The sequence below is a fragment of the Triturus cristatus genome, chromosome 5_1 (genome assembly GCF_964204655.1).
Source record: "Triturus cristatus chromosome 5_1, aTriCri1.1, whole genome shotgun sequence".
NCBI lineage: Eukaryota > Metazoa > Chordata > Amphibia > Caudata > Salamandridae > Triturus > Triturus cristatus.
The window spans coordinates 348,993,538-349,012,854 of record NC_140587.1 but is presented as its reverse complement, the minus strand read 5'-3'; the positions used below and the strand labels follow the sequence as shown (position 1 = coordinate 349,012,854).

General features: G+C 43.6%; 1 protein-coding gene across 1 annotated transcript in view; it reads right to left on the bottom strand.

Annotated features, from left to right (window-relative positions):
- The window catches only part of CSMD3 (CUB and Sushi multiple domains 3), a 2,836,509-nt gene that overhangs the window by 1,082,627 nt on the left and 1,734,565 nt on the right, over window positions 1–19,317 (bottom strand). The window contains exons 20-21 of the mRNA XM_085605076.1: window positions 16,189–16,404; window positions 239–427 (exon numbers count right to left, since the gene is read on the bottom strand). Of these exons, the coding sequence (XP_085461202.1) occupies window positions 239–427; window positions 16,189–16,404 (405 nt within the window). The remainder of the gene's footprint in view (window positions 1–238; window positions 428–16,188; window positions 16,405–19,317) is intronic.

Genomic DNA, 19,317 nt, shown 5'->3' with positions numbered 1-19,317 from the left:
ATATTTATATACTATTCTCTGCATTCCTCCCCCAAATTAATTGTAGAATACAGAGGGGGCTATTGGTATATCTCCTTCATCACCCTCCACATCACAAGAAATATATTTTGACTTTGTGGTCCTTCAATAATACAGACATGAAAAGTTAAAAACTAGGTAGCAAGAAAATAAAGTCATTCTTTAAATTGTCGAGACAATGACCACACATACAAGCAAAGGAAAGCTGCTGACCACGTACCCACACACCTTGGCAGAGGTGCACTCCAAACACGACGACCACCACCAAGACAGATGACTTCAGATGCTCCTTCGAGACGATAACCGGGTAAACAGGAGAAAGTCAGTGTGTCTCCAACTCCAAAGTTATATCCCATTCTGTTACCAAACTGAGGAGTGCCCGTGTCTTCACATGGCTCAAGATTGTATTCTGTAGGTAGATGAAACCAACAAGAACTGTTAACATGTTATATCCTATGTATTCAACCATCTTTTACTAATTCTTTTTGCATTCCAAACTGACTTTGAATGTTCTTTTATTTGAATACAAATTAGCATAGGTAAGGTTCAAATAAACTACCGATGCGTGGCTTGGACGCCGTCAGGGATGGGCACTCTCCCGTAAGCTCTGTGACGGAGCAAAAGCTTCTTCCTTACTTCGGCGTTTTGAACCACAGCGAACGGCTTGGAGGACAGCCGCTGCTTCGTTGAAGATGTCATGCACATTTTGATACGCTTTGTGAGGTTCCCGCGGTAAGGGGCTTGTGTGTTTTGCTTTTGATGTACTGGAGCGAGTGTATTGAGACTCACAGCCACCATTTTGTTTTGCCGCGAGCGACGATTATCCTCACAGAAGGAGGCAACTTGGTTTTTTCAATGACATGACAACCTGAATTTATTGTCTTTTCTTCATACTACTTAAGGCAAATTCTTTCTACTACATATATTGTACTCCTCCTGAATGATTTTCGAGGCATGTTTATTTTCCTCTGCTATTTTGGCCTTCCTTGGATGTTTTTATATGGAGATCAACTATATGGCAAAACTTCTCAAATTTTTTCGTTTCTACTATTTTGTGACCTTTATATATGGGGAGAACAAAATCTGCTAAACGTTCCAAGGTAATGTCTTCTTCTTCGGTGGTGGATTACAATCCTTTCACTGTTCTTCAGGAGAATATGGCTGAGTCAGACCAGATCTCATTAAACCCACCTGTCTCTAATGTTTCATTGCCTACTTCTAAAGTTTTATTGAAACCAACCGGCACATCGACTCAATCACCTGTGAAGAGGGTCAAACAAGATCCTCCTTCACCAACAGTATCTCCTCCCTCTATTTCAATGGAGTTAATTCTAGAAGAAATTCGAGCTCTTAAGCCTTATATGGAGGAGACTAATATACGACTTCAGAAGACGATAAATGGTCTCATATAGAGAGTAGAGTGGTTCAATTGGAGAGTAAAGTGGAATCATTTCAGTCTACTGTGGTTCAAGTTCCCTCAATGCAGTCGCAGATTTCAAGTATTCAGAAGCAGGTTGAAAACCTTGAAAATCTCCTTTTTTCAATCTTTTCTTCCAAAACTGTTAGACATCCCCAACTCTCCACCTTTGAATATCCAACGTGCTCATTGCTTGGGACATATCTCTCACTCGACAAGTTCATCAACTAAACCGCGAGGAGTGATACTGTACTTTTTGGAATATACAGATCTGCTGAGAGTTTTACAAGCCGCTAAAGCCAAAGGTAGAATCTCGTGGCAGGGTTCCAATCTTTTGTTCTCACAAGATTATGCCAAAGCCACAACAAATAGAAGGAAGCAATTTTTGGACATGAGACTGGCACTACGAGATATCAATGCTAGATTTGGCCTTATCCATCCATGTCTCTTTAAGGTCACATATAAAAAAAGACTACATCATATGAGGATCCCCGCCTACTTCAAAGATTCTTGGAAAATTGCAGACAGGAGGACATGGACATTTCAAGATCCTCTCTTTAATGTTGCTATGTTTTTTCACCTTACTAAAATGTTATGATTGTTGGTTTGTATAATGTAACAATGTAAAAAGAAAGGTAGCAGTGGAGTACAGGGTAGCACATCAATTGTAAAACAGTATCTTACAAGAATCTTTTTTATATAGTCAAGTACCAGTGTTGGTGCCACTTTAAGGTAACATGAGGCACCCCGCTACCACAGATGTCATCCCATAGAAGTACCAAAGAACTCCTATGTAAAGTCAAATAGCACACATTTACCTCGGCACTCTTCAAGTTTTTATATCACTAATATTGGATATTGTAGTAATAGGATAGCAATGTGATAACTCATAGGTAAATATTCTAAACAAGTCAATTGAAAACCAGTTTAATAAACATCATTCCATTTTCAATTGTGGTGACCTCATACGTAATAATGTAAATCAAGTATATACAGTGAGAAGCTACAAGTGTTACTTTCGTAGACTATTTCACGGAGGTCCTATTCATATAGCCTCTATGTTGTCACTGATAGAAACAGCCAATGGTTTGTATAATGTATTTGTTACTATATGCATAACTTATTTTATTTCTTTTTCATTAGGTTCATCTCCCTCATATTCATTCATGTGATTACCCGTTCATTTGATGATATTTTGTCCTCCTCCCGTTCTCGTCAATGGAGTTCCGGTTGATGTACCATCCCTCCTTGTGGCTTCACTACCCTCGACCTCATTGTGTGTTTTTTGGTATGTCATTTTTTATCCGATACATAGTTTTGGTGTCTTTTTGTTTCTATAGTCCTTTTCCTACAATGGTCCTTATCAACTATCCTTCTCCTTTTCCTATATCTTTTCCTGAGTCTAATGCCTCTTAAAACTAGATGTTCATATCCTTCCTTTTTTCATCTTTTTCCATACTTTACCCTCTATTTCTTTTCTTCTTTCTATTTGCAAATTTCTTCATCTAACTTTCATTGCTTCACAGTTATCTATTATTCTATTTTTCCTATTGTTCTGATAATGCCCCAGTTACTGCTATTCTCATATATGGTAATGTTCTTAAGTTATTGTTACGTGATAAATGACATTACGAATCATTTCATGGAATGTTAAAGGTTTAAGTTCCCCTATAAAACGTCAAAGGGTTCTATCTCTTCTTTCCTCTTTAAAAGGAGACATTGTTTTGTTGCAAGAAATACATATTGTTGACAAAGAAATTGCTAAGCTAAAGCGTCAATGGGTTGGTCAGGTCTTCGCCTCTCCGGGATCAGGAAAACGTAATGGGGTGGCTATCTTATGTCACAAAATTCTTAATATATAAATGCTTAATCATGATGTGGATTGTGATGGCAGATGGGTTTCTGTCTCTTTACTTGTTGATAAGGTTCCAGTAACTATTGTTAATTTGTATGCACCTACTGCACCTGATAAATCTTTTTGGCCAGGAGCATTATCTAAGTTGATGACCTATTCTGATGATTATTTGATCGCGGGTGGTGACTGCAATATGGTTTATGACCCTATACAAGACAGACACTCTAAAGCCAAATTTATACCTTCTCCCATGCATTCTCAATTTACCTCAACCCTTTCCCGAAGATCTCTTGTCGATGCTTGGAGATTATGTAATCCCACTCTCCAAGAGTATACTTTCTTTTCCCCTGCCCAGTTTTCCCAATCTAGGTTAGACTATATTTTATTTCCAATAATCTTGCTCAAAGAGTTATTAATTCTGATATAGGATCTATATTGATCTCCGACCATGCTCCAGTAACTTTAGATCTAGAATTTCTTCCTCCTCTTCAAGGAACCCGACGTTGGAGGTTTAATAACACTCTTCTGTCAGACTCACAATTCACACGTACCTTTGAACATTTTACCCATACTTTCTTCAAGGAAAATGAAAGTCTTGGGATTACACCTCAAATTGTTTGGGACACCTTTAAAGCCGCCTCTAGGGACTTTATTATTAAATTTGTTTCGCAAAAACGGAAATCAGCTGCTAATAAATGAAAGACTCTCACTGCACAGATTAACGCACTAAAGCATTTTTATTATAAATCCCAATCTACAAATACCTTGAATGATCTACTACAGGCCAAATTTGAATTCAATCGAATCTCTACCGACAGTGCTAATTCTTTTCTAATCAAGGCTAGTTTGAAATACTTTGGTGGTCAGAATAAATCAGGGAAACTTCTTGCGACTTATTTGAAAATCAAGAAAGAATGTACTGTAATTATTTCTATTCTATCTTCTTCCAATCAAAATCTTTATAAAAGTGAGGATATTCTTTTAGAATTTACAAAATGTTATCAAACCCTTTATTCCCCAGAAGTTGATTCGGAAAACACATGATGCCTCTCTTTATTTATCCTCCATTTCTGCACCTTCACATCCTGACTTAGAATTTTCTCTGTTGGAACAGGATATTCAGATTCAGGACATTTCTACTGCTATTTGTTCCATTAAACAAGGTAAAGCTCCTGGACCTGATGGTTTCACCATCGAATTTTACTCATATTTCTCTTCTTTCCTTATACCTAAATTACATCAACTCTTTCTTTACTTTATTTCAACTAAATCATCCAGTGGTTCTTTTCAAGAAGCACTGATTTGCCTCCTTCCAAAAGATGGAAAAGACCATAAATTATATAAGAATTATCGCCCAATCTCCCTGATTAATTTAGACTATAAGATTTTGGCAAACATTTTAGCTCTACGCTTGCAGAATTTTTTACCACCTTTAACTGTGAGAGAACAGTGTGGGTTTATTAAAAGTAGACTTATTTCTGATAACATACGCTTATTTTTTAATGTTATATCTTATAAATCCTCCCTAGCAGCGATTTCTTTATACACAGAAAAGGCATTTGATAGGGTTAACTGGTCCTTTATTTTTGCTTCCGTCTCCTGGTTCGGGTTTGGTCCTAAGTTCATTCAATATATGTCATTACTATACTCTTCTCCCAAATCTTCTATTCTAGCTAATGGCCTCTGGTCTCCTTATTTTTCTCTATGTAGAGGTGTGTGACAAGGTTGCTCTCTCTCCCCTTTATTATTTATTCTCGCCCTAGAACCCTTTTTAATAAAGATTCGCTCTAATCCCCAAATTACTGGTTTTTCTTATGGAAACTCTCAACTCAAAATTTCATCTTATGGTGATGATATTCTGTTATTTATGTCTCATCCTCAATCATCTTTACCTGCCTTTTTATTAGAAGTAGATAATTTTGCAAAGGTTTCGGGGTAAAAATTGAACGCAGATAAATGTGAAATTCTTCCCTTAAATAAGTTATGTTTCCACGCTGACTTCAGTGCGTCTTCCTTTCATTGGAATCCCAACCAAATTAAGTATCTTGACTAATTGCTCTCAGATTCTGTTAAGAATTCTATCACTTTGAACTTGAACTCTTTATCTACAATCCTACTTGATCTTCCATATCGCTGGAATCCCCTATTTTTATCCTGGTGGGGGCGTCTTGATTCCATTAAGATGATGCTTGTTCCAGCTATATTATTTTATATTTCTAACATGCCTGTTACTATTCCCGAACATTATTTTTTTTAATTTACTCAATTCCATCCACATTTTTATGGAATTGGAAAAAATCTAGGATGTCTTTGTGTAAACTTAAAAAACCAAAACTCCTGGGGGGTGTTCATTTTCCAGACTTCTTCAAGTATCATCAGGCATTCTGTCTTAAACAGTCAGCCTTTTTATTACAAGACAACGATGTTGTGCCTATACCTTTATGGGCTGACATGGAGAAATCTTATTTCAATCCCTTTTTCTTGTTAGAATGTTTATATTTCATCTAACCCTTTCTTGTCTCCTCCAATTTTCAAGAATACATGCAGGATTCTTTCTCCTATTTTTATGTCATTCAAGTCATCTAGAGAGAATTTTTAGCTTCCTCTATCTGGTATAATGTTTTGATTAAGATCAAAACAGGGTTATTTTTTGGAAAGATTGGTATTCTAAAGGATTGAAACGGGTATCTCAATTATATCAGGATGGTTCTAGTCTCCCTTTTTCTGAAGCTCAAACTCTTTTTTCGTTTCCGGCCTTGTATGAAAATAAATATATCTTACTTACCTTAACAATACAAAATACTTATCACAATCTCTCTTCTGAACAAGTATTTTCATTTTCTTCTTCTCCTCTTTGCAAGTTATTAGACACATTACATTCTGCTTCTCAAATATATAAACATATACCTTCAATTCCAGTGGATAGAGGCAAAACTGAAGTTGAAATTTGTTTGGGAAATAGATCTTCAATCTACTTTTCCCACTTTCCTTTGGAATAAGATTTGGACTAAAATAAGAAAGTCTTATAGAGCGGCTAACACAACTCAAACATTATTTTTTATATATAATAGATTATTTATTACTCCTGTTAGACTCTATAAATTAGATCATACACTATCCCCCAAATGTTGGTCCTGTGCTCATCCATTTGCAGATCTTAACCATATGTTATTTGAATGCTCCCTTATTTATGACTTTTGGTTTAAAGTTTGGAAACAGATTCATTCAATTTTTAATTCCCACTCTCCTTTTAACTTTATTAATCTTTTTCTAGGTAGTGTTTCTGATTATTGGTCATCCAAATCTGGTGATTTCTATATAATTGATTTACTTCTAGCGGTAGCTTTCCAGCAGATTACCAAATCTTGGAAGGACTCTTCTCAAGTAACCTTTCAAGCATAGTGGTATGGTGTATGTTATCACCATAGACTTGATAGGGCTTACATACACCCTGTTTTGTTAGCTTTTAAGAGAGATCTCCTATGGCTCCAAGTCACCTCTTTTTTTAGATAAATCTGCTCATACTGAATGTTCTCATAAACCCCGAATTGAAGAAGTACCTAAACCTCCATGATGTAGTTTTGTTAAAAATGCTTTACCCTATTGTATTATGCTATGTTTTATTCCTCTGAATCTTCCATTGCTTATTTTGCATTTTTTATATTATTGCTATAATTTATGTCTCTCTGCTGGTGTTATATTGTATTTTCCTTTTTTTTCAGGATTCTATGCTCAATGATTATTGTTGTTCATTTAAATATTATCATTGTAAATTATTTTAATAATCTTTCACTTTAAACTTAAAAAGGTTCAAATAAACTACTAAGATGCTTGTGTATATAATCCTGTTTTTTTATCCAGTAGTAAGACATCGCAAGAGTTCTGACATGAGATGAGTGAATGAGGAAAGTAAAAAGCAGGTTATAGAGACCTATATCTCTTTTTGGTGGTGTGGTTTGTCTACCTCTTCTCTACCCTACAAAATTAATAATTGCTGCCTCTCTAAGTGATGGTGTTCATTCAGCTATATTCTGATTGTATTGCTGGTCACTCAGTTGCTGGTAATAAGGAAACTGAAGTAGTGCTGGACTTTAGCAAATCAAATGTGACATCTTGTACTTTGTGTTCCTGAACTCTGATACTTTTCGTATAGTATTGTCCGCATCTTCAGCATAACTCAATCTAGATTCAGGCCTAACCACAGGACAAGGACCACCCTCATCGCTGCCTCAGCCACAATCTGGATTATCATCTACACAGGTGACTCCCCGGCCCTCACCCTTTTGGATCCTTCTACAGCCTTTTACACAGTCTCCCAACCCCTTCTTATCAAGCAGCTGAACAAATGCCGGCATCCAAGAACCAGTACATCACTAGATTTGCTTGTTCTTGGCAGGCTGCAACCTCATGTGTGGAGTTTCAGAAGGATCTTCACTCAGCCCCATTCTGTTCAAATGCTACATGACCCCACTTACCAGCATCATCCAGACCCATGGAATCAACATCATACCCCTGTGCTGACAACACCCAGCTCAAACTCTCCCGCATTGACAAGATGCCAAACACCCAAATTAATTTTTCTGTCTGCTTGACCAAAGTCGCCAGACTTATGAAAAACAGCTGTTCAACACAGACAAGAAGTTAATAGTAGTCTTCTACAAAGACATCTAACTTTGGGACTTCTCTGTTGGCCTCTCGAACTCTGACACACCACCCACCAGGCAACCCACATAAAGAACCTCAGAAAAATAATTGAAATAATTGAAATCCAACTCACCATGACTATGCCTTACAGTACATTGGTCCCACATACCGCAACAACTGCATAAAATTCCACAAACCTACTAGACTCCTCTAAGCTGAACTCCTATTCTCACACACTTTCCAGATACGCAAAACCAGTTTGGGCAGTCTTGCATTCTCCTGCCTCACTCCTAAACCTGAAATGACCTGCCCAGCACATCAGAGCCTCCACCTCAGTTCTTTTTTTTTTTTTTTTTTTTTTTTAAAAACCTTTATTACAATTTCGAAAAGATACAAGTATGGGCCTACAACCAACAGGCCGGCCGCTAAACGCAGTGTAAACCTAGGCACGACTTAACATGCACATCAATGAAGCAGCAAAAGAGTTACTAAAGTGCTAATTATCGCAGTCAGCCACAGCCGCAGTCCCTAAACAAACAGGAAAGGTTTCATATTTTTGAAAAACAGAAAACATCAAACTCACAAGGCAGAGGAGGTTAATGGCAGAAACATGTGCTCCTCGTATCGAGGGAGTAAACCAACCCGGGTAGACAGAGGGGGGGGAGGGGGGCAAGGCAGAAGCGACAAAGTCGCATGTCGCAGGAGCATACAGGAATGCGGGGGCTAGGGAGACAGAGCGGCGTCCATCTCACGCGTCTGGGGCGGGGCGCAAATACCTCCACGATAGGAGTTCCAGGGACCCCACACCTTAATCCACTTCCCAGGCTTGCCTCTCGCCACATACACCGTTTTCTCTCTAAACATACACCAGTCCATGTGTTCCTTCCACTCGGAGACCGTTGGTGGCCTCTGGGAGCCCCACAATTGTGCGATGTCACGCTTCGCAATCATATAGCCTAGAGTCACCCATTGCGTCTGCGTCACATTGTAATCAGTCGGCTCCCAGACATTCAGCAAGCATCTACGTGCCTCCGGCAACAAGGCAACATGCGTGACTTCTTCTAACACCGCATGCACTCTGCACCAAAACCGAGTCACCTCCGGACACTCCCACAAGATATGGAGAAAAGTCCCCAGTAGCCCACAGCCTCGCTTACACAAACCATCCACCGAATACCCCATACGCAGCAGGCCAGGCCCCGTGACGTACACTCTATGCAGTATCTTAAGCTGGACGAACCGCAATCGGGCCGGGATAGCCACCTCTTTCGGGGAGGCCACCGCTGACACCCAATCCTCGTCGTCCAGTTCTATACCGTCTGCAATCCATGTCTCCCGCAATGAGGCCAGCAAACCCATTCGATCATTGATAAGCTTTTTAAAAATCAACAAAATGGTGCTATCCGGTACATAGCCGTCCAATACTCTGTCTTCCAACTGGGAATGCTCCGGAATAGCCGCCACGTCTGAAAACACGGAACACAAGGCATGATGAACTTGAACATACCGATAGTATTCCCTATCATTCAACTGGTATTCCGTTTTCAGCATGTCGAACGTCTTAAATTTCCCTTTCGTCCAGGGATCCCCTACCGTGCTGATACCAATCGTATCCCACTTCTCGAAGCCTTTCGTAGTATACAGACAACCCAAACGCTGGGACGCGTACAATGGCGTAGCCCGAGTCAAGCGATCCCTCCACCCCATCGCCGCATTTGCTGCATGCCACACCTGCACCGCGACCCGCGTCAGGCCCGTCAACCGCGCATCAAGGGACCCCGAGTATAGTGCTCGATTATAGTCTCCGCCTGGCAGTAGCAATTTGTCCATCTCAAAAGCCGGGTTCAAAGCAGGGCCATACATCCCGTGATTGACGGCAGCCAACTGGGAGGCCCAGTAATATCGCTTAATGTCAGGGAGGGCGATCCCCCCGTCATACCACGGTAGGGTCAGTTTAGCAAGAGCAATCCGCGGCCACCCATCCCAAAACAATCGACGCTGGAGACACTCCACCTCCCGAAAATAACGGGCCGGCACTACGTCCATAGTATTCTGCAGGGCGTACAAAAAGCGTGGTAGCGACATCATTTTGAACAATGCTGCCCGGCCGAGCGGCGAGAGCGGCAGCCGCCACCAACCCGCCACATTCGCCCTTAGGCGCTGAAGGGGGGGGAGAAGATTCCGTTCATACCGGGCCACCGGATCCAGGGATATAAAGATACCCAAATACGTGAACCCCGACTCCGCAATCTGGATAGGGCACCCCCGCGGAAGGGGGGGGGGCCTCCCCGGAGAGAACGTATACACAAGACTTAGCCCAGTTAATTACCAATCCGGAGTTGCGACCAAAGGAGCTCAACACATCCACCAATACAATGAGCGATTTACGCGGAGATGCAAGATACAAGAGGATATCGTCCGCATATAGGGAAACACGATCCTCGTATTCCGGCGACCATCTAAGGCCACGTATCGAGGGGTGCCACCGCAACCATTCCGCAAGGGGCTCCAAGCAAAGCGCAAAGAGAAGAGGCGACAGTGGACATCCCTGTCGGGTGCCCCTACCCAAAACAAAGGGAGCCGACACCCGTCCGTTGACCACTACCTGTGCCAGTGGGTTGTCATAAAGCAATTTCACCCAACCGATAAACCCCGGGCCAAACCCAAACTTCGCCAACGCCAACCCAGATGTATGGCCATTCCAATGTGTCGAACGCTATGGTAGCGTCCAAGGACGCCAAGATGGCCGGCTCACGAATGAATGGGGCGCGAGCAAGGACGCCATGCAGTCGCCGCAGGTTCAAAGCGGTATTGCGATGGGGTATAAAACCGGATTGATCCTGATGAATCAGGTCGCCCACAACCCGGATCAGACGATTGGCCAGTACCTTGGCGAGGATTTTGGGCTCCGCGTTTAACAGAGAGATAGGCCTGTAAGAAGTACACCGATCCCGCGGCTTCCCTTCCTTATGGATAACAACAATAGTAGCAAGACGTTGGTCAGAAGGGAGGGAGCCCGCCGCCTGAGCCTCAAGGAACATGTCCCGGAGATACGGGGCAATCGCATCTGGGCGCAGCTTATACAATTCGATGGGAAGTCCATTAGGACCCATGGCCTTACCCGAGGCAATGGAGCGAATGGCCAAAGCAATCTCATCTGGCGATAGGGCCGCATCCATCAATACTTTATCCTCATCAGATAGGGAAGGCAGAGTAATATCTCGAAGCAGCAGTCGAGAGTCTTCCTCCGATCGCTCTGAGACCGGAGAGTAGACCCCGTGAAAATACTCCGCAAAGCAATCAACAATGTCACCGGGGTCCGTCACACGCACACCATCCACCCTCTCGATCTCCGGCACCACTCGACTCGCTCTCTCCTTCTTATCCAACCAGGCAATCAACTTCCCTGCCTTATCACCCATATCGTACAATCGCCCCTGTTGCTCCCTGCCCATACTCCTAGCAGATTCAGTAACCAGCGCCTTATAGTCGGCCTGCTTAAGCTCCAGCACATGCAATCTGTCATCCGTAACACCTTGCTCCAAATCACTCTCCAACTCGGTGATCTCATTTTCTAGCCGAACAACCTCCTGCGCCTCGCATTTTTTGGTGTGGGAAATGAGAGATAGGGCCTGGCCCCGGAGCACCGTCTTAAAGGCCTCCCAAAGGGAGACGGCGGAAGACACCGACCCCACGTTATCATTAAAATAGTGTTCCAAAGACTTAACCAGGTCTGCACGGATCGTGGGGTTTCGTAGGTACCAGGGGTTGATCGGCGCCACCCTCCCCTCCGCCCCCAAGGCGATATCTAGGTGTAGCAAAAGAGGGGAGTGATCCGATATACCGCGTGCCAAGTGTCGCACTTCCCCGATCATCCCAGCTTGGGCCGCAGTATATTGCGCCTGTCCAGGGTGTTTCAACCGCCAGCAGTCTATCAGTCCCAGGGTATCCAGAAAGCCCCCCAGCCAGTTCTGGGCCCGAGGGAGGTCCCTAGGGGGGTGTCGATCTTCAACTCCGGAAACCACTGCGTTAAAATCCCCCCCCAAGTCCAAACCCCCCCCCCGGAAGCCCAAGTAGCAGGTGCCCCAAATCAGCAAAGGTGGCCGTCTGCAGGCCCGGCGGCACGTAGACCGCGACCAGCGAAATCAATCTACCCTCCCACCTCCCCACCAGCGCAGTGTAGCGCCCTCTGTCGTCGTGGAGCACCTCATCCACCACCAGCGGGAGAGAGGTCCTGACTAAGATGCCCACTCCCCTCGAGCCAGAGGTGAAACCAGAATGGGCCAGGAGGCGATATCCTCGTCTGTTCATGGCATGAAAAGAGTTCCCTATGAGGTGCGTTTCCTGCAAGAACACAATGTCAGGCGAAATACGTTTCAAGAACTGCAGGACTACCCCCCGCTTTATCCTGTCCCCCAGCCCATTCACATTCCAGGAAAGAAGTCTCAGTCCCCTACCCCCCATTCCTCCCAGCACAAAATATCCCCCTCCCGGGGAGCACAATCATAATAGCACAGCAAAAAATATTACCCCGCCTTGTGAAACAAACAAACAAACCCCAACCCCCCTCCATCAACCCCAACAAAACTCCCCCCTCCCTGCACCCCTGCGTGAGCCCGAACAGCCCCCCCAACATGCAGTGTGCCTGTCGCCCCAATATGAAGAAAGGACAAGAAAAAACCCCAGAAGGAGGAAAGGGCCCCAGCAAGCCCCCCGCAACCTCCAAATACCACGGGGCAAAGCGTTACAAACTGGAGTCCAGTGCAGCCACAGGTGCAAAACGTTACCAATACAGTCCATCACCAGGATCACAGTTCCATTCCTACTCCGTCAAACCCTCTCTGCTCTCCGCCATCCGACCCTCCCGATCCCGACTCTTGGGCAGGGCATCCAGCCACTCTCCCACCGCCTCCGGCCGGTCGAAGAAGTGGGAGCGACCATCCAACTCGACCCGCAGCCTAGCCGGGAACAGCATCGCATACTTGAACTCCATGTCTCTCAAGCGCCGTTTGATGGCCGAGAATCCCATCCGTTGCTTTTGAACCGCTTGTGTAAAGTCTGGGTAAAAGCTAACATTAGAGTTCTCAAATCGTAATGGCCCAGCCACCCTCGACGCCTGCAGGATAGCGTCTCTATCCCGAAAAGTCGGGCAATGATAGGCCGCGGGGGGGCACCCACCTTGGGCGCACCCCCCGTGATCCTGTGGGCCCGTTCCACAGCGAAGAACTTGCTCAGCCCTTTGGGTGCTAGATGAGTCACCACTAGATCCTCCACAAAAAGATCCACAGCAGACTCCTCCGACCGTTCGGGCACGCCGATAATGCGGACGTTGTTCCGTCTGGCCCTGCCTTCGGAGTCCTCAAGGCGACGCTCGGTCAGGTCACTGGCGAGCTGCAACCTCCGCACCGTCGTCTGCAAGGCGGCCACATCTACCGTTAGGCTCGACGCTGCTTGGGTCAATGAGTCGACCCGGTCATTGGTTTTCGACAGGTCCGCTCTGACCAAGGTGACATCAATCAGCACCGAGTCCAATTTATTAGCCAGAGTATCCAATTGCTGGTTCACAGTCACCTTCATCTCCTCAATGGCCCCCATGACATCCAACAGGGTCAATTCGGATGATGCGCCCGAGGCCTCCTTGGGGGGCTCAGGCGATTTACGCGATCCACTAGGGGATCCCTTTGGCTGTGCATAGCGGTCCATATTGTTGGCCTGGGAATAAGCTCCCCTCCGGGTAGATTTGGGTTTCAGTTTGTCGCCGTCCACTCTCGTCGTCATCGTCAGCGATCAGCAAGGTCAGCACCCTCCAGCACCCGGAGGAAGGCCAGGAGATCCGGGCCGCCAACTGAAAGAGGCCTGTTTACAGTTCAAGACTAGGCCTTGCACTCCGTACTCTGCGCAGCTCTCCCAATGTCCCACGCATCAGTCTCGGTAGCTCAACTCGAAACCGAAAGTGAAAGCACGGGGTCCGGGGCATGCCGCTGTTGTTCAATTCGCAGCCGGGCACCTCACCAACCCGAGTTCGGCACCAAGGCCGGAGAAGGCCGCAAACTTCAGATCGCCAAAAAACACGTTCCCGGAGTCCAATTTCGATTTGGAAAACGAGTGGCACCTTAGCGCCAGATCATAAACAAAAGCCCATCGAAAAAATCAGGATTATGACAGGATAGACGTGGGAGGTTGCGGAGGCCCCCGGGAGCCACAAGCCTACGCGGCCATCTTGGTTGCGCGCTAGGCTCCTTCCACCTCAGTTCTTGAATTCCAAATAAAACTGAAGACCTGGTTCTTGACCTAGCCCCAACCATGGCTTGACCCATATAGCTCCTGCTTCAGCACCAGGATAAGAAGAATTGGTCTGACTTGATGAGGGACCATGATGGACTGCTTATAGAAGAAAGTCTGAAATAGTTTTTTTTTAAAAATAAATCCTGCACAAATTTTACTGGAATCCCAAAAGGCTGAATGATGCAGGCCTACTCAATGGAGCATAATGCCTGAGATGGGCACAACTAAATAGTAATATTGTACACTTTGTTTGAGAATGTCCTAATTTAGGCCAATACTGAAAAACCTATGGGGCATAATAAAAGGGACAATGCACATTAAGGGTACATTGACCAGCCAATCGGTTCTACTACACAACATAATTACTTCCCCGGAAATCACCCACCAATGGAAAAGGTGGCTCGCAGCATCAACAACAAAAATTTGCATTCTTAGACTTTGGAGGACTAGAGGCAAACTGGAGCTAGATTCTTGACTACAAGACATGTACAAAATCGCTTCATACAAAAGGGTAATCTATATAATTAAAGCTCAACTAGACAAATTAATTTGCAAGACATAATGGTAAAATGTACTAACACCCACTGAGCATGTCTGTCTTCTTCCCGCTGTTTGTAAGACAGTTGGTGTCTTTCCTTAGGGAGCAGAGAAGAACTACATGAAGTAAATAATATCGAGAGTTCTGAACAATTACCATACATTAGGAATGTATATGGTTAAACAGATTGAATATTCACATAGCTCTGCCTAAATCAGTCTTTTTAGGATAAATACTAATTCTCAGTTGGGTGCAGAGTGGTGAGGAATGGGGAATTCTTGAGGCACAGGAAATTAAGTTGAGTTAGAAAGTCATAATGTAACATATATTTCTTAAATTGCACTATAGCAGGACATATTTGATGATGATAATTTGATAGTTGGAAAATACCAATAAAGAATCCAATCTAAACTCTTAAGTGCATTTAGTTTGAGGGGAAGCAAAGGGAGGCCATGATATATTTGACATTATGTTATTGTGAATATTGGGACCGCGGAGGAATATTCTAAACATTTCCCTTCCTTCACAGTCTGTGACATTGAATTTCCCAGTGCAGTGTGGGGATATCTGCCACACTCCTTATGCTCTTCATGCCGCATTTAAAATTGTATTTTCTTAAATAAGAGTGCTTTTTGTGTAATGGACCTATGTTATTATGTGGCTTAACACAATCCGTAAACATACTAGAAACTATAGACTTACTAGTAACCTGTCAAGAAGCAATTTTTTGTGGTTATATGATACTTGAGCTTACAATAAGTATTATTTTGTCAGTTTTTAGTTTATCATGACAATTAATATCTGTACTACTTAATATTAGAAAACTGTAGTAGGCAGAGGATGCAAACATATGGTTCACAGCGTTTTAATTGCAGTGGTTTCTGCATGTGTGCCTTTATGTATGATGTTTGTGTGTGCATGGTTGTCTGTATTTGTTTTCTAAATGTGCCTATGCTATAGCCCTTACCTTGTGTGTGTGTTTGGCAGGTGTAATTTCTCTATTAAATCAGACCTATCCTTTTTTGACGTTTGTTTTACAATGTGGCCTCTTTTTGTACTCAGTTTTGCAGCTACGTAAAAATTCGACTAGGGAAGATAATTTGTACATTTAGTTTGGAAAAATTTGGTGATAATACAGGTTATGCGTAGAAAGTTTATGAAACCGTGTCAAAAACACCAGCCATAGGACATATGCAGAGAAGTTCATAGGGATTTTATATAGTATTACAAGCTGTTTTTCTTCTGTGCAACACTTTCTCTTAACTAAGAGAGTGGCACTACACAGTCATTTAGCTAGTGCAATTAGACAAAACACACTGCTACGTGAATGGCTCTTGTTTAATTATAATAATAATAAAGATGATAATAATAATTCATAACATAACGTTCTTAACCTCGACAATTTTTGCTAAAATCTTTTTTCATTCATACCTGAAAAAGTAATGTTGAATCCTTCGTAGGCTATTGAAAAATCTGAAATAAAACGCAACTGAGCCCTGAAATTTCCATAGAGACCAGCGTTGATTGCAGCAGGGACTTCTAGGCCAGTTAGCCGTGCCAGCGGCTGGGTAAAGCTGCCATTCTCGGTGATTAGCAGGTAGTCATGAAGATCTTCCAAATGAAAAGTGTGAAAGGTGAACTGCACTCCTGTTAGAAGAAGCAAGATAGGGATTACTCAGGAAAACATTAACACAAATGCATTTTTGCATTATGTTATTCCTCTAGATCCATGCTCTCCAATACAAGCAGGGCTTTTAAGAACAACCAAGGTTTAAATTCTAAAGTGTTAATTAGCATTTAACAATGTTGTAATCCGATTTAAATATATGGTTAGAAAGGCGCCCTTTCATTCCATTTTATACATCTAAATACATGATTCATTGTCACATACTATATTTTGTGCTGCCCACCATGTGGCTTTCTTGATTGCTAGTTTCTTGTGCCATTGAGCATGGCCGGCAACATGAGACATGGCGTGTCTGTATGCTGGTAACCAAAACTGACACATTTCTATGGTTTTCCATGTCTGACCCATAACCAAAACTCAATTTTTGTGCAAACTTAATTTTTTTAATGACATTTTTAATTCTGTCTGAGAGGGTTGGCTGCAGGCCCCGGCCGTAGTAAGTCAACATCCAATGCTTCGGCATTCAGCTGCCTGCAGAAGGGGATGCCTGAAAGCCCTGGCCTACAGCCAAACTCTGCACATCTTCAGTTGTGGATGGCCAACCCACACTGTACAAGGCCTGTGCTGTGGACAGGGTTGGTTAGGAGCATGTGGCCATCCCCTGCACCTACCCACCATAGGTGATCTGCTTTCACTGCTCACGCCCTGTACCCAATCCACAGCAAACGGCCTGACGCCACCATGCACAGCTTTCAGTGGAGTGGTTTATGGCTAACCCCGGCTGTGAGTTGGTCAATGCTGCTTGGCCTATAGCCAGGTATTCAATGTTTTAATGTTGTTTTGATTTGCAAATCCTAAACAGTATTCACAAATCTGAGGATTGCTTGAGTTTGTTTAAGGGTAGCTGATTTGAAAATTCCCAACACCTACAATAGCAGCTGGAGACTGTGTTACAGACACTGGTCACCATTTTAGGTGTCAGTGGAGCTAAAGGGGCCCCTTTGAGGATTCCACCACTATAACTTAGGGTCAAGAAGTGCCTACACTGCTGCCTTATGTTCTTTCAGGGCAAAAGGATTGATGTGCGGCAGCCAATCAGATCACTTGGTACCACAATTTGGTCATGGGTGGAAAGGGGAGCTAAGAGGAAGGATAAAAAAAAAACTCCTTTGCCAATAGCTCTGGCATCCTTTGATAAATACACGTGACAAACTGGGCTAATTACGATGTAGAGTGGACTCACATCTGCCCGACACCGTTGCGGAATCAGGACCAAACGACCTCCGGTGGACGGTCCCAACCGCATTATTTGGATTTGAAACTGCCGCAGCACAAGCTTCCATAGAGAAATAGGAATTTGTGTAAATACCTGCACTGCCTGGTAGGCACCACTCGGTGCAGGTATTTACAGAGGGCACCATAGGAGCCCCCCAACTAGAGGATGCGGGGTCTGCAGAAGCAGCGGAGGCTGTGGAGGCAGCCCCCAAAGTCACTTTCTGACAGGCTTTTCATGTTGGAAATCCCAATATGAAAAGCATGTCGGAAACTGCCATCATACTTCCAACTGCGGAAACGTCATCCGTAGGGGATTATGTGTGGCCTCGGACTGGCCGTCGGGCTCCTTGATTCCATCAGAAGCCAGCCGGATTGATCGGCTGGTTTCAAATCTGACAGCCTTCATTGTAATCAGGCTGTCGGATTTAAAACCTTGGCTGTCTATGGGAAAACCTCCGACTTGCGATCGAAGGCTTTCCGACCGACATCCAAATCGGCTCCTTAGTATGTTAATTATTTGTTGGTATGGCAAGTTTCATGCAGATCTTTAAAAGGGGGTTTAACATTTACATGGGCTAATAACTTTAGTGCTGTTTAACAAATATGCATGACATTTGGCAGACTGTTAGCAAGGTAAGGCCATTGCAAAAATGTTAAGTTTCATGCTGATCTCTCAAACGGTTGGGTAAAGTTATAATGGGGATGTGAGAAAGTTCCTCTTTTTGCAGGGTTATCCACATTTTTTACTGACTGGTATTGCTTAATTTTGAACTTTGTATACTTGTGCACTGCTGTCAAGGCCCTATTGTATGTGTTATGACCTCAAAAGAAGGGAAATTGTCTCTTCCCCGGCAGACATATTTCACTTTACAAGAAGGCTATAGTTTACAGTGCAGGTAAATATATCAATGACATGGAAAGAAAAATGAGACTATAACTCATGCCCTAAATTACAGGTAACTTGCACCCCCACCATGCACAGTGTTGCCATCAATGATATTATTTCAGATGTTGCAGTGATGTTATTAGTGATCTCATAGAAAATGTCATGAGTGATGTAATATTTGAAGTCATAAGCAGTGCATGGTGAGAGCGCAAGTAATAGTTATTTTAGGGCACAAGTTATAGTTAAGACTATAACTGGAGAATGTCATTGGTTTTGTTTGTTTAAAAGGCTATGTTGTAATCAATGTTTTCATCTAACTATAACAATTTGTAATGTATGGTAATATTTAATTACCATACATAATGCCGACCATATGCCACTCAAGGCCTTAGGCCATGTGCAGCGTGTAGTTTGCCTCAGGGACTAGCATGCGGCCAGGGCCTCCCGCCAACCCCTCATGGGCAGCCAACTTCACATCCTGTAAGGCCTTAGGTCACGCTCAGAGTGGGGTTGGCTGCAAGGCCTGGCCAGAAGCCAGGCCCTACATACAACCCCAGTAGGCAGTCAACCCCAAGTGGCATACGCATTTAGCCCCTCATGGTGTGGGATTGCCCGCAGGGCATAACCTCTGGCCAGGCCCTGAACCTAACACCCTGCTGGAGTTTAACCCCCTCCTGCACACAAGCCATGCACAGCAAGCAGAATGGGCGTAAGGCCTGGTGTCAACATACCCATGGGCATGCACTGCTGAATATAAAATGTGTCATTTTAA